The sequence below is a fragment of the Myotis davidii genome, unplaced genomic scaffold, assembly GCF_000327345.1.
Source record: "Myotis davidii unplaced genomic scaffold, ASM32734v1 scaffold478, whole genome shotgun sequence".
NCBI classification, from domain to species: domain Eukaryota; kingdom Metazoa; phylum Chordata; class Mammalia; order Chiroptera; family Vespertilionidae; genus Myotis; species Myotis davidii.
The window spans coordinates 653,727-667,470 of record NW_006289570.1 but is presented as its reverse complement, the minus strand read 5'-3'; the positions used below and the strand labels follow the sequence as shown (position 1 = coordinate 667,470).

The window sequence follows — 13,744 nt, the reverse complement described above, 5'->3', positions numbered from 1 at the left end:
AGAGGCCCCTAACCTTGCATAGCAAAAATCAATATATCACCGACATCACTCCAGGCAGCCATCGGTGCCTCAGAGGGAAATGGGAGACTGTTGTCAAAGACAACTGGGGCCGGGCTGCAGGGAGGGCCTCTCTGAGGAGGTGACATTGTAGCTGCGACCTAAAGGACGAGAAGATGCCAGCCATGCAGACGTCGGGAAGGAGAGTACCAGGCAGAGGGAACAGCATGTGCAAAGGCCCTGAGGCAGGAGCATGTGAAGAAGGAAAAGTGCAAGTGAGAGGTGACAGGTGCTCTCCTTCACACATCCAACTGACACATCTGTCAAGAGGTGAGATGGGGGTCTGAGCAGGGCAGGAGCTGGGGTTCAGAGGCTTTGGTTGATGGGATTAGGGGACCCCACTGTCTTACATACTTATTTGCTGGGGGGCTGCGGAAAAACTCCGGGGGGAATTCCTTGAAGCCTGTTCTCAGTGCCTGGGACATTCTTCTCTCTATATCCTTCCTCCCGAGTGGACAAGTCTGCATCTTTCCAGTCTCAGATGTTCTCCTGACTCCTCCTCTCCCCACCTCCAAGGTCTGGCCACACTGCGCACCCTCAGAGCCCCCCGCCCCTCTCCTCTGGACTCTGGGCCCTGCCACAGTCTGGGTGTTCATTCAATTCATCTCCCTCTCCCTTTAGACCCAGGAGCCCCAAAGGGCATGGCCAGTTCTGTACGGCTCCCCTGGCATCCCAGGACCCAGCACAGGGCCTGGCACAGAACGGACTCATCATAACCATTGAGTTCTGGGGCTTGGCGGGGTGCCAGGGAAGGGCGGGATCTGGAGGATGAGTTTGGGGAACCTCTGCCCAGATCACCCCAGGGCTGGCAGCCCGAGCTCATAGACAAAGGGACCTGGAGTAAACTTAGCATGTCACCCCCCCTCCCCACTTCCTGTCTACCCGCCTTCCTTCCCTGTCACCGGAGCTGAAGTCAGCAGTCTAGTTTCTTAGCAGTGTGTCCTGATGGAGTAAGTGGTCCAGCTTTCTGAATCTCAGTTTCCCCTGCAGTAAAATGGGGTAATTATTGTGTCCACATCGTAGAGTTGTTGTGAGGCCTGAAGAAGCTCATACAAACTGTTTGGCCCGGGGCCGGGCCTCAGTCACTGCCCAGTAAATGCCAGCTCCTTGTCCCCGGCCTCCTCTCTTTGTCTGTGTTCTGCTCCTGCTCCTGCTCCTTGCAAGAAGGTGGGACTGGGTCCAACTTTGTCACCCTTCCAAGCACCAGCGTCTTCCCTCAGCAGCCATGAGCAGCAAAGAGTAACTGATGGGGACTTCCAGGCGCCAGGGCTGGTCAGCAGGGGTGAGTGTTTGGGACATGGGATTCCCCTAGAACCCCACTTGCTCTGGACGGTGTGACATAGTGGTAAGGACATGGCTTTCTTTAAACAACAAAAAACAACAGCTATGGGCTTTCTGATTCAGGCCTGGGTTCCAATCCCAGAGCTTCATGCATGAGCTGGGACAGGCAAGTTCTCCAGGCGCCAGGGCTGGTCAGCAGGGGTGAGTGTTTGGGACATGGGATTCCCCTAGAACCCCACTTGCTCTGGACGGTGTGACATAGTGGTAAGGACATGGCTTTCTTTAAACAACAAAAAACAACAGCTATGGGCTTCCTGATTCAGGCCTGGGTTCCAATCCCAGAGCTTCATTCATGAGCTGGGGCAGGCGAGTTCTTCTCTCTGAGCCTCAGTTTTCTCGTCTGTAAAATGGGGAGAATGCTAGTTCCTCCTTCCCAGGCTGTTTAAGGGACCCAAGGAGATGTCGCAGATGTGCGTGCTCGGGCTGTCTCTGCTGAATGGATTAATCAGGCAATTGGGGTGCTGATGTCCAAGGACAGTGGGAGGCCCGGGCAGGAGGAAGGGCACATGGTATGCAGGAGCCGGCCTGCGTCTGAGAGCCGATTGTTAAATTTTCAGAATCTTGCGAGCCAGTTGTTTCCTAAGTTAAACTATGTTACATTACAAACCAAGGTCCTCCGTACTCAAAACCCACCAATTTCTAATTATTTTACTACATTCTCCTATTATTTATGCCCTTGAGATGACTTACATGTATTGTATCACCTATTGGATGAGTGGCTGGAGGCTCAAAATCGGCCATGGAAGTATTTACACCAAGGAGATTGGCAAGCACCACAAATCATGGCTTGGGTACCACGCCCCTCAAGGCGCCAGTTGCTAAACATTGACCAGCCGCCCTTCATCCTCAAACACTGGACAGAAGGAAGCTCGGGGCTGTCAATGGCTCTAAGAGCTGGTACCGGGCGCCCCCTGGTGGCTGCTTCAAGCACCCATAATCTCTGACTTCAATCCTGCAATTGGGAGAAACACACAGAAAACCAGGCACTCCAGGACCCCGGGGAGAAAGGGAGACCTGCTCCCTGCCCCGAAAGACGAGGTAACAGGACCCTGAGAGGACTTCTCAGATGTCCCCCCCAAGTCTTTTAGCCTCTGGATCCCCAACCCCATATGGGGAGCCTCCCAGCTGATGTTTCTGATCACTCCCTAAGCACAGTGGTCCTCAACCTTCTGGCCCTTTAAATACAGTTCCTCATGTGGTGACCCAACCATAAATTTATTTTTGTTGCTACTTTATAACTGTCATGTTGCTACTGTGATGAATCGTCATGTAAATATCTGATATGCAGGATGGTCTTAGGCGACCCCTGTGAAAGGGTCCTTCGACCGCCAAAGGGGTCGCGACCCACAGGTTGAGAACCGCTGCAAGGGGAAGTGAGTGACGTGGGGCTCCTAACACATCAGCCCTTTCTCTCCAGGGCTGGCTGCCCCAGACCACAGTGGACACCCCTCTTCCACCAAAGCCCCTCGAACGCACCTCCCTCTGTATGACACTCGTCCTGGAGGTTCAGGTCAGGGGCGGGCGTTCCTTCACGTCTCACCGTCTTGTCTCACTGACTCTGATGCCTCCCCTATTCCCCCCTGCCTTGCCCCAGCCCCGCATCCTCCCCCCTGAGCTGCAGCCAGTACCTCAGACCCAAGCCTCTCTGTGCAGGTTACGTCCGGGAGGGGAGGGGTCCTTCGCTTCCAGAGAGGCCCCTGGAGGTATTTTTCGAGAAGAGAAAACGCCTCCCTGAGATGAATTGCATTTTTCCTCTAGAAGGTAGAGCAGTGTGGGCTTGAAGCTGCAGGTCCCTGTAGGAAAATGACTGAAAGGCATCGGGAGGCGGAAGATCGAGTCAGAATCCCGCTCAGCCACGGAAGGTGGGCCTGGCCACGGAAGGTGGGCCCGTCGCTTCACCTCGGGAGGCCTCGGCTTTCTGATCTGATCTGAGCTCGGGGTCAAGGAGGGTTTTCAGAGTGGTAATGCGTGCAGGTGCACGCGGTCAGGTGCCGTGTAAATCGGGCAGCCACGTGTCCTGATTTGTTGGGCTGCAGATTCCCACCACAGGGGACCGCGGGGCTAAAATCAGGCAAGTCTAGCCCTAACTGGCTTGGCTCAGGGGATAGAGCGTCGGTTTGCGGACCAAAGGGACCCGGGCTCAATTCCGGTCAAGGTCACATTCAATTCTGGGTCAAGGTCACGTACCTTGGTTGCAGGCTCCTCCCCTACCAGGGCCCTGCTCCGGGCTCATGCAGGAGGCAACCAATCCATGTATGTTTCTCTCACATCGATGTTTCTGTGTCTCCCTCTCTCTTCTACTATCCCTAAAAATCAATGGAGCCTCAGGTAAGGATTCGCCAACAAAATAAAAATAAAAAGTGGAAAAAAAAATAAAATCAGGCAAGTTTCAGGCAGACTGGGCCCTCTGGTCACCCAATGCTGAGATCAGGGGTCAGCCAACGCACAGAGCCCAATCCAGCCTGCTGCTTGTTTATAAATAAAGTTTTATTAGAACCCAGCCAACCCCATTTATTCACAACAGTATCAATCGTGGCGCGGCGTTGGGTATGATAAGGGAGTTGAGAAGTTGCAACAGGGACCCTGCTGCCCGCAAAACCTAAAATATTTCCTGCCTGGCCCTTTAAGAAAAAGTCCGCTGGCCCCGAATTTTTAAATGACAGCTAGTGGGTGCTCCTGGGAGCTGGACAAAAGCCATGAAGTCTGCGGGAGGAGCGGGTGGGTCCTGGGTGTTCATGGGAATCCGGCCCCATGTTGGACGGAGAGGACACGGTGGGGTCCTGAGGGGGCTGGCGTTGATGCATAGACTTGTCTGAGATTTGGGGGGGGCCCAATTGCCCTCCCCACCACCCCACCCCACCCTCACCCCCTACCCCCTCTGCCCAAGACACAATACTGTTACCCAACAGCCTGTGCATGGGGCTTCCTGAGGGGGATGGACTGGGGGGGAAGGACCGACCCCCCACCTGAAGGAGGCACCTTGATGTCTCGAAGCATTCAGCCAGCTCATGTTCATCAAATATTTACCGAGTGTGGCCACGCTCAGTGGTTGAACGTCGACCTATGAACCAGGAGGTCACGGTTCGATTCCGGGTCAGGGCACATGCCTGGGTTGTGGGCTTGATCCCCAGTGGGGGGCGTGCAGGAGGCAACTGATCAATGATTCTCTCTCATCATTGATGTTTCCATCTCTCACTCCCTCTCTCCTCTCTGAAATCAATAAAAAAATATATTTTAAAAAAATGTACCAAGTACCGGGCCTGGGCTGGGCCTGGGCTGGGCCTGGGCTGGGCAGCAGAATATGGGATACTATGGGGTACAAGACGGAGCCCAGCCGGAACCTGGGACACAGGGGAAGGCGAGAGAAGGCAGGACGGGGGGTTACTCTGTCACCAGCAGGGAGCTCGCTGGCCCATGCAGTCTCAAAGAAGGGGTAGCCTTGGGCTCCCCAAGCCTGCCCCGGTCCTCACGGGCAAGGGGAGGAAGGGGACATATGTAATACTTTCAACAATAAAGAACTATTTTTTAAAAATAGTGGAAACTCAGAAAGAAAAGAAAAAAAAAGACCTCACCCTGGGCTCCCCAGAGGGGTACAGCATGAGTGGTCTCAGGAACCCCACGCTCCGCAGGACCCACCCCCCCAAATGCATGCTGATGGGCAACCAGAGATGAGGGCGGTGGGTGAGGGCAGGGGACCTGCGTCTCCCCTGGGCTCGTGGGAATGAGACTCCAGCGGCCAGGAGGAAGGAGAGGCCTCAAACCCTGGCCGCCCTCAGTCCTATTGGAGTGGCCAGGGTCCTGCCCTAGAGATCCCTCCCCCAGGGGCTCGGAGGAAGCCCAGACAGGTGGCCCAGGGCCCGAGCGCTGGGTGGTGGCCGCGGGGGGAGCAGCCAGGAGCCAGGGTCCTGCTCAGGGGCGCGGGCAGGGGCACTAAGGGAGAAAGCTGTGCAGGGTGAGGTCGTCCCCATTGTGGTCCTCCCCGGGCCCTTCCAGTAGGCCCGGGCCCTTGGCGGTGGGCAGGCTCCCGTTGGCAGGGGCGGCGGGTGCCTCCCCACCCTCGGGCAGCAGGGAGGAGATGCAGACCATCTCGGTGGGCGAGTAGCTGCGCACGTGGTACATGTGGTTCTTGCGGGAGAGGCGGACGGCCAGCACCACGGTGCACACCAGGAAGGTGGTGGCCACCAGCGCCAGGATCAGGATGGCCAGCAGGCAGTGCTTCACGGGCATGTAATCCGGGCCCTTCGTGGGGCCGGGGGACGCGGAGCTCAGCGGGGAGAGGCCCTGGCTGCTTTTCCCCTGATTGATGAAGGCATCCGATGAATTGCTGGCGGCCACGGTGGTGCCCCCGTGAGGATCAGACAGCACGAGAAAGGCCGTGGAGAGACCTCTTGTGGACAGCGCCTTCATGGTGGCTGGCTCCTTGGACAGGGTCTCTGTGGTAGTGGGCTCCGTGGGAGGGGCCACTGTGGTAGCCGGCTCTGTGGACAGGGCCTCCGCGACTGCAGGTTGCATGGTCAGTGGCTCTGTGGACAGGGCTCCCGCGACTGCAGGTTGCGTGGTCAGTGGCTCTGTGGACAGGGCCTCCGTGGCTGCAGGTTGCGTGGTCAGTGGCTCTGTGGGCAGGGCCTCCATGGCTGCAGGTTGTATGGTCAGTGGCTCTGTGGACAGGGCTTCCGTGGTGGCCAGCTCTGTGGATGGAGCCCCCTCTGTGGATGGCGCCTCTGTGATGGGAGGCATTGTAGTGCCCAGGTCTGTGGTCAGAGGGCCCGGTGTGACAGGAACCCCCTGTGAGGCCAATTCCATGCTGAGCTTCCCAGGGGTTGCCTCTCTGGCATCCAGGCCAGCAGAGTCCGCTGTGGTCATCTCCGGAGTGGCTGGCTCGGGGGAACCAGGCGCTGCAGACTCTCTCTGCCCCCACGTTCCCATCACAGCCTGGAGCTTGGGGCTCAGGGTCACTCCCGCTGTGATATATTCAAGCGTGTCTGGAGGGTCCGTGTCATACTCCCCATAGTCATTGTGGTCTTCCAGGTCATCCTTGTCCCCATCCGCCAGGGTCTGCTGGAGGCTGGGGCCCAGCAGGACCAGCAGCAAGAGGAGTTGCAGTGGCATGACACCTGCAGGGACACACGGACAGAGGGACGTCAGGACAGCTCCACCCCTGGGCTGCCGAGCCCCCCGGGCTGGGATGCTGGGCAGCCACAGCTAGGCCTGTGTCTGTTCTGGGGCAGACGCTTGGCTGCAGGCACCTGCCCGACCCAGCACGTGCCCGGTGCACAGCGGGCCCTCCGCCAACAGCAGCTTTTCCCTGATCAACAATTGTCCTGGGCACCAAAAAGTTGTGGGTTCGATTCCCAGCGTCCCCATACACCAAGGTTGTGGGTTTGATCCCCGTTCAGGGCACATACAAGCATCAACCAGTGAATGCATAAGAAAGTAGAACAACAAGCCAATCTTCCTCTCCTCCTCCTCCTTCTCTCTAAAATCAATAAAAATTTTCAAATTTTTTTAATAGAAAATACAAACCTATTAGAGCTTCTAGTTATATTGACTTTTATGTCCCCTCTTCTTAATCCCCATTTTTGTATACATTGGTAATATAACCTGAGTGGTGTTGTTCCTGTATACAATTCACACGTAGATCCATGCACTCATCCGCTGATGGGGGCGTCCAGGAGCAAGAGCCTGGAGACCCCAGGTTTGGATCCTGGAGGCCTCTTGGTGTCTGGCCCTGACCCTTCTGTTCCACTTTCCCCGGTCTTGGCTCCCTGTCCCCCGCTCCTCCCCCTTCCCTCAGCTGCACAGTTTTTCTTTTTCTCTCTCAGGGACTCAGCTCGGTCTGGCCTCTGGCTATGTCCTTGCTCACACGAGGGCCATGGCAGCACCTACCTCTAGGCTCTCGTGACATGAAACGAGGTGATGCAGAGCCCTTAGCACTCTGTTCCCAGCAAGCTCCCGCCAAGGGGGCTACTTTGACCTTTCACAACCCAATCCCGCACGTCCTCCAGGGCCCAGACTGGCCCTGCCCTCGGGGAGCTGACAGGCATCACTGGCCTGTGGGTAGGGTCACTGTCCACTTCAGCCTCCGGGCTAGGAAGCCAGGAAGGGCAGCGCCTCTCCCTTTGGCCAGCTCCCTCGTCTCGCTTCTTGGCACTGTGAACACTCCTGCTTTCCCGTTCTTCCTCCCTCCTCCCCCTCCCCCTGGCACTGGCTGGTGGGTGTGCAACTCAAAATCGTACATTAGAAAACCCCGCGATGAGTGACAGCTGTGTTCCAGGCAGGATTCAGGTATTTCTGGGTCCTCAGACATAAGACCCTCCGCAGTGGGCCACCCCTGCCTCAGTGCCGGGGGCAGAGTGAGCCTGCGTCATTTCCAGAACCTTCCCCTGCTCATCGCGTGATTTGGAGCTAAGAGCAGTACTTGCTCACAGGCCCATCAGCTTCCAGCCTTACTCTGACCCCCTTCCCCTGTGGGTGAGAATCGTGTTGGTTTCTGAAATGCCAAGCTGCTCAGATCGGAGAACAATTTCCTAAACCCAGCGTTACGGTATTGGCATCAGACACCTCTGGCCCTCCCGATGATCCTCATTTCGCTGTGGAGGGATGAGGCTCAGAGAGGCGAAGCGATTTGCCCAAAGACACACAGCTGGCGAGAGGCAGAGATCAGAATTGAACCCAACGAGGATTCGGGATGGCTTTGAGGAGAGACCTAACCCAGCTGTGGGGGCAGAAGGAGCAAAGGCTTAGGGGAGAGCTTAGCTTGCTGTGTTTGTGGCTCGGGTTGGGGAACAAGTTCGGGGGTGGGAGGCAGAGTAAGAATCAGAAGGACGTTAAAGGCCACATCACCTAGAAAGGCCGGCCCCATATGTACCGGGTGCCATGCAGGGCACAGGACTGGGAGCACAGACTATGGGGTCTGACAAAAAGATGTTTGAGTCCTGGCTCTAGCTCTTACAAGCCGTATGACCTTGACACAGATCTTTGCCTTTGTGAGCCTCGGTTTTCTCATCTGTAAAATGGGAATAACACACAGTACCTATCCCATAGGGCTGTTGAGAGAATGCAGTGAGATGATGGATTTAGAAGTTCCCACAGTAGGTGCTTAATAAATGTGTCACACACACACATGCACACCCACATACATGTTCTTTGCCCGCTAACCTGCCTTCTGGAGGCAGTTTCTTTGCACATGGGGGGTGGGGAGGGGTGCCCTCTTGGGGGAAGAGTATATGGCCTAACCTTGGCCCCACTCCCCTGGGGGCACAGGCACTTTGGAAGAAGCCACCAGCTCAGAGCCATATTTCATAATTATGAGAAGACTCACCCCCCACCTCGGGCAGTTCTCAGTTCCTGGAAGGCTGAGCCCTCAGCCACTTCCTGCAAAGGGAGTGGCAAACACCCAAGGCCCAGCCCACCAGTTCCTGGGTGGGGAGAGGCCTCTTGGTGAGTCAGGGCCCCACGTTCTGAAGCCTGGGAGCTGGGAGATTACCATGGAGGGGGCCCGGGCCTGTTCCCAAGGTGGGCCCTCACCCCGGTCCCATCCCCACAGTCCCGTGCTTGCAGAGGGGTGGGGTGGGGGCAGGGGGGAGACCACTTAGCAGCTGTGTGACCCTGGACAGGTCACTTCACCCTCTCTGAGCCTCAGTTTCCTCATCTGTAAGACAGGTCCTATTGCTTCAAAGAATGGTGGCGAGCATGGAAAGAGATGCGGCCGGGAGGCCCCAATGTTGGCATCCGCGGCGGGGGGTGGTGAGGGGGGTGGTGTTTTATGTCGGGGGCTCTCTTCAGGGCAGTGGACAGAGGAACAGAGGAAAGGTGCACCCCAGGAAGGGTACAGAGATGGCAACCCCGCTGCCACCCCTGTGTACAGTTACAGAAGCCACAGGGGCCTGTGAGAGCAGACCCCGCCCCTGTCTGTTGAGTCTCAGTTTTCTCATCTGTAAAATGGGAATAACACACAGTACCTATCCATAGACAAGTGCACTGGGAAGCCCACGTGTCCCTGTCTGGGCCTACCCAGGGCCACCAGCTTGCCCTGAACATCCCTGACATTTAGTGCTGAATGTCCCCGATCCCGTCTCCCTCAGTCCCAGGCACCAGCCTATTTAGTGGGGAGAACACACGGCTCCCAGAGCTTCTGTGGCTCCTGGGGCCACGCAGGTCGCAAAGAGAGGAGCCGGGAGTGAGCACTGCCTGTGAGGGGTAGGACAATAACTGATATTGGCTCAGATACACGTACTATAACCAGAGATGTCTCACAAAGCCCTCACTAGCCCTGGCCGGTTTGGCTCAGTGGATAGTGCATCGGCCTGCGGACTGAAGGGTCCCAGGTTCCATTCCAGTCAAGGGCACATGCCTGGGTTGCGGGCTCGATCCCCAGTGTGGGGCACGCAGGAGGCAGCCGATCAATGATTTCCTTCTCGTTATTGATGTTTCTATCCCTCTCCCTTCCTCTCTGAAATCAATAAAAATATAAACGATAAAAAATAAAGCCCTCACTATGGATGGATCATCCCATCATAGGAGGGTCCTCCTTTCTTCACTCCACACTGGCTGCGATGATGCCCATTATACAGATTAGGAAAACAAGCTTCAGAGCGGGGGGCTTCCTCCAGGCCTCACCTCATCTCTCCTCCAATGGCAGGAAAACAGCCCCTTTCCACAGGAGGGGGGCTGGGCAGGGCTCTGAGAGAGGGAGAGAGCTGTCACACCCTACTCGTCTGCTGCTCACCTAGCGGCATAGGGCAGGCGCTGCCCATTTCCTGTCTTCCAAGCTAAAACCAAGCTGCTTCTGCCAAGCCCCACCTGGGCTTGGGGGGGCGAGGGGTAGGGGGACACACACCCCAGCTCCAGAGACCACCCTGGGCCACTCGTGACCTCCCACCCAGAATATTGGACCCCAGGAGTCCCAACGTTCACGTTCTTGGAACCTTAGGATCCGGAAGACTGAGCATCTCAGGGTGTGGACTGAGCAGCCGCAAGAGAAGGGACAGCTCCAAACCCACAAGTAGCTCAAACCGAGGCCCACATGACCCCTCATCGCCCACCACCACCACCACCACTACCCCACCCCACTCCACTGCCCCACACACACCCTAATCCCAGTGCAGGTCTAAGTCCTGGCAGCCAGGACAGGGACTGGCCCAACCTGGGATCAAATCCAGTATTAAAACCAGATCCAGCCCTAGCTGGTTTGGCGAGAGTCAGAAACATCGATGAGAGAGAAACATCAGCTGCCTCCTGCACACTCCCCACTAGGGATGTGTCCCCAACCAAGGTACATGCCCTCGACCAGAATCAAACCTGGGACTCTGGAGTTCGCAGGCTGACGCTCTATCCACTGAGCCAAACCAGTTAAGGCAAAAAAATATATATTTAAAAAAAAACACAGCAGATCCAAATCCAGCCCTATCATTTACAAGCTGTGTGACCTAGGGCAACGGAGCTCACCTCTCTGAGCCAGATTCCTGGCTGGAACCCAGGGATGATACTAGGACCTGCATGCACCACGTGGGCTGTGGGCTGAAGTGAGCGGTCAGGTGGCGTGTTTAGCCCCTAGGAAGTGCTCAGTAAAGGCCGCTGCTGGCATTGTTTTTCTCCCTGTAGGGCCACATCCCTGAGAAGTCCCCAACCCGGGGCCGCTTTGATGCACCCCTGACATTGTCCCTCAGAGGGGGCCAGGACAGGCAGCCCTGGAAACCCCCACAGCCAGCCCTGGGTGCCCTGGGCAGCCTGGCCTTGGTTAGGAAATCACACATGCCAAGTGCAGACAGTGCCAGGCACTGGTTGAAGAGCATTACATGGACTATCAGCTCATTGGGCCCTACACCTCAAAGCGTCTGCTTCTCCCCTCCACACCTCGGTCTTCTCATCTCTAAAAAGGGGGCCCAGGGTTCTCAGATGATCCCCAGCCTCTCGGAAGGCCCTGCTCCCGCCCGGCCGGCCGAGGTTCCCAGGAGGCGCTGACCTGGCAGCCCAGCCCGTCCATATCCATATCTGGCTTTCGCTCCCCCAGAGCTGCTGGCCAAGCCTGGTAAGGGAGGCATCTGCTGTGTAAGGTGTGGTCAGCCAGGCACCCCAGAGGAAGCCACGCGGGGCCTGGGGCCAGGGGAGCCACCTCCTGAGCCCCCTGCCCACGGACCTTGAGAGGCCTGGCCTGGGGAACTCAGACGGGAGAGGGAGGAAGCCAGAGGGCCTGGGGGGGGGGGGGGTGGGGAGAAAAGGATTCCAGGCAACTAGAGCCCTGACCCTGGTCTACGGTGTGTGTCTGTGTGTTCGCATGTGTGTGTGTGTTTGTGTGTGTATGTGTTTGTGTGTGTGTGTTCGTGTGTGTGTTCGTGTGTGTGTGTGTGTGTGTGTGTGTGTGTAGGGGCCACCACCTTTTGCCCCTAAAGCAACCCAAATACAAATTAATAGTGTTGCCATTATTATTGTTGTTTTATTTTGCTAGCAATGGCACCCGAATTCTAATATTTCAGTAATTTGCTACGACCTTACAAAAAAGCGTGAAGAACGCAGCTTCGGAAACGACATTTTTATGGACAAACCATGCACCCCTCCTAGGCATCACCCAGACCTAACCCCAGCCTCGCTCCTGAGCAAATCCCTTCCCCGCTCTGGGCCCTGGGGCCCCACCCATGAAAGGGGGGGGCGGTGTAGGCTGATTTTTAGAGAAACGCTCCTGATTTCTCCAATTTTTTGAATTCTGAATGCTCCCAAGCCAGCAGCTGTTGGCAAACCTGCCTTCAAGGGCCAGTGGCCGTGGCGGGGAGCAGGATGCAACCATGAACTCCAGGCAGGCCCTGGTCCCAAGCCCCCGACCTTTGGTGTGCCCTCCCCAGGGGCTGCGGCGCAGGGCCTTCCCCCCCCATCTGCCGTCTGCTCGGCGGGACCGCTGGTCCCTTGGGCACCCCCAGCTCCTCCTGTGGTTTTGTGAGCCAGCACTTACCGGCCTGCTCAGCGGAGCATGGACAGCTTCCTCGTGGGCCCAGCGCGGCTTCTCTGTTTTAGGGACCAGGACCCAGCCCACACTGCGGGGCACTGCTGTGGCAACCCTGCCGTGGTCCTCCACCCGCCAACGCCCAACGGCCGTGTATGAAAGGAGGAAGCGAGAATGTGGTTGCTCAGACAGGGCCACGTGACGGCCCACACCTCCCCGTTGTGACAGCTTGGGTGACACTGTTGATTGGGCTGGGTGGCAGTGGGGCACGGGGGCCTGGGAGCCCAATGTCACTCCTGGGTTCTGGTAACCAGGCCAACACCAAGAACCACTTGGACACGTTCTGGGGCGCCATGGCCGAGGCACCCAAGCTGAGAGAGGCCACAGCATTAGCCGCAGTTGATGGAGAGTGGGGGCGACAGGGGACCCGCCCTGGAAGGGAGAAACCAGATGCAAAGAAGGGTGGTGATGGCTACGGAGAGCCCAGCCTTCCTTTGTGGTGCAAACGCTCCCTCTGTGTGCACGCAGGTGGCTCAGCTGCAGCCAGAGCCCCTCTGAGGAGCTAGATTGCAAATTCCCCGAGGGCAGGGCCGGCTGGATCTCCCCCCTAATCGGTTCACGCAGTGATCCAAGGGCCCTCTTGTAGCTCTTCACCTGGTGGGGAAGCCAGCAAGTGAACCGGTAAACAGACCATGATGACACAGCGCGGTCATGGCGCCCTGTGGCGAGCTGGGGAGGGGCCCGTCCTTCACCCCGGGTGGGGGAGGGGTGCCAGGAGACTTTCCAAGGAGAAGTGGCACTTGAGGTAACAAGTGGGGCGGGCCGGGGGGCGGGCAGCCCAGGCAGAGAGCAGACCATGGGCAAAGGCTGGGAGGCCTGGGGCTGCAGAGCTCTCCAGAGTGTGGCCTGTGCTCTGCACAAGGTGGGGCTCAGGACAGGTGCTGAGAGGTGCACACCCCGCCCTGCACACAGGTTGTTTCAAAATGCGAACGGGTGCCCCCGTGGGTGTGTCCTTATATAGGCACACCTCACCGTATCACTTCACAGATGTACCGTTGGGGGGGCGGGGGTGGGTTTGCCTGTGTGTGTTTCTTGGTTTACGAATTGAAGGTTTGTGGCAACCCTCCTAGAACAAGTCTATCAGTGCCATTTCCCCAAAGGCGTTTGCTCACTTGTCTCTGAGTGACATGTTTGGTAATCCCAGCGATATTTCAAACTTTTCCATTATTCCATCTGTTATGGTGACCTGTGTGAATTTACCTAATTGACCTGCCAGCCACGGGACCTTTCATTCAAATAAAAACAAAGGTCTCGAAAAATAGACAACAGAGCTGCTCCAATGAGAGGCCCAGCCCTGGTAGCCGGGTGGAGGGAGGGCGGGGTGGAGGCATCCTACCCAACTGCTTCCCT

At 57.1% G+C, this 13,744-nt stretch overlaps 1 protein-coding gene across 2 annotated transcripts; it reads right to left on the bottom strand.

The window, feature by feature from the left end:
• Positions 1-4,669: 4,669 nt before the first annotated feature.
• On the bottom strand, positions 4,670-12,808 carry SELPLG (selectin P ligand). 2 transcript variants are annotated; one of them, XM_015562849.1, is made up of 3 exons: positions 12,344-12,808; positions 6,070-6,512; positions 4,670-6,024 (listed from the first exon to the last, which is right to left on the bottom strand). In XM_015562849.1, the coding sequence occupies exons 2-3, from the start codon at positions 6,505-6,507 to the stop codon at positions 5,329-5,331; spliced, it is 1,134 nt and encodes a 377-aa protein (XP_015418335.1). In that variant the 5' UTR covers positions 6,508-6,512; positions 12,344-12,808; the 3' UTR covers positions 4,670-5,328. The 2 variants fall into 2 exon arrangements, with proteins under 2 accessions (XP_015418335.1, XP_006762093.1); XM_006762030.2 differs by having other exon boundaries at positions 4,670-6,512; positions 12,344-12,805.
• Positions 12,809-13,744: the final 936 nt, after the last annotated feature.

Excerpts from the sequence above, each read along its gene's own strand:
- SELPLG (XM_006762030.2), bottom strand. The coding sequence starts at position 6,507 with ATGCCACTGCAACTCCTCTTGCTGCTGGTCCTGCTGGGCCCCAGCCTC.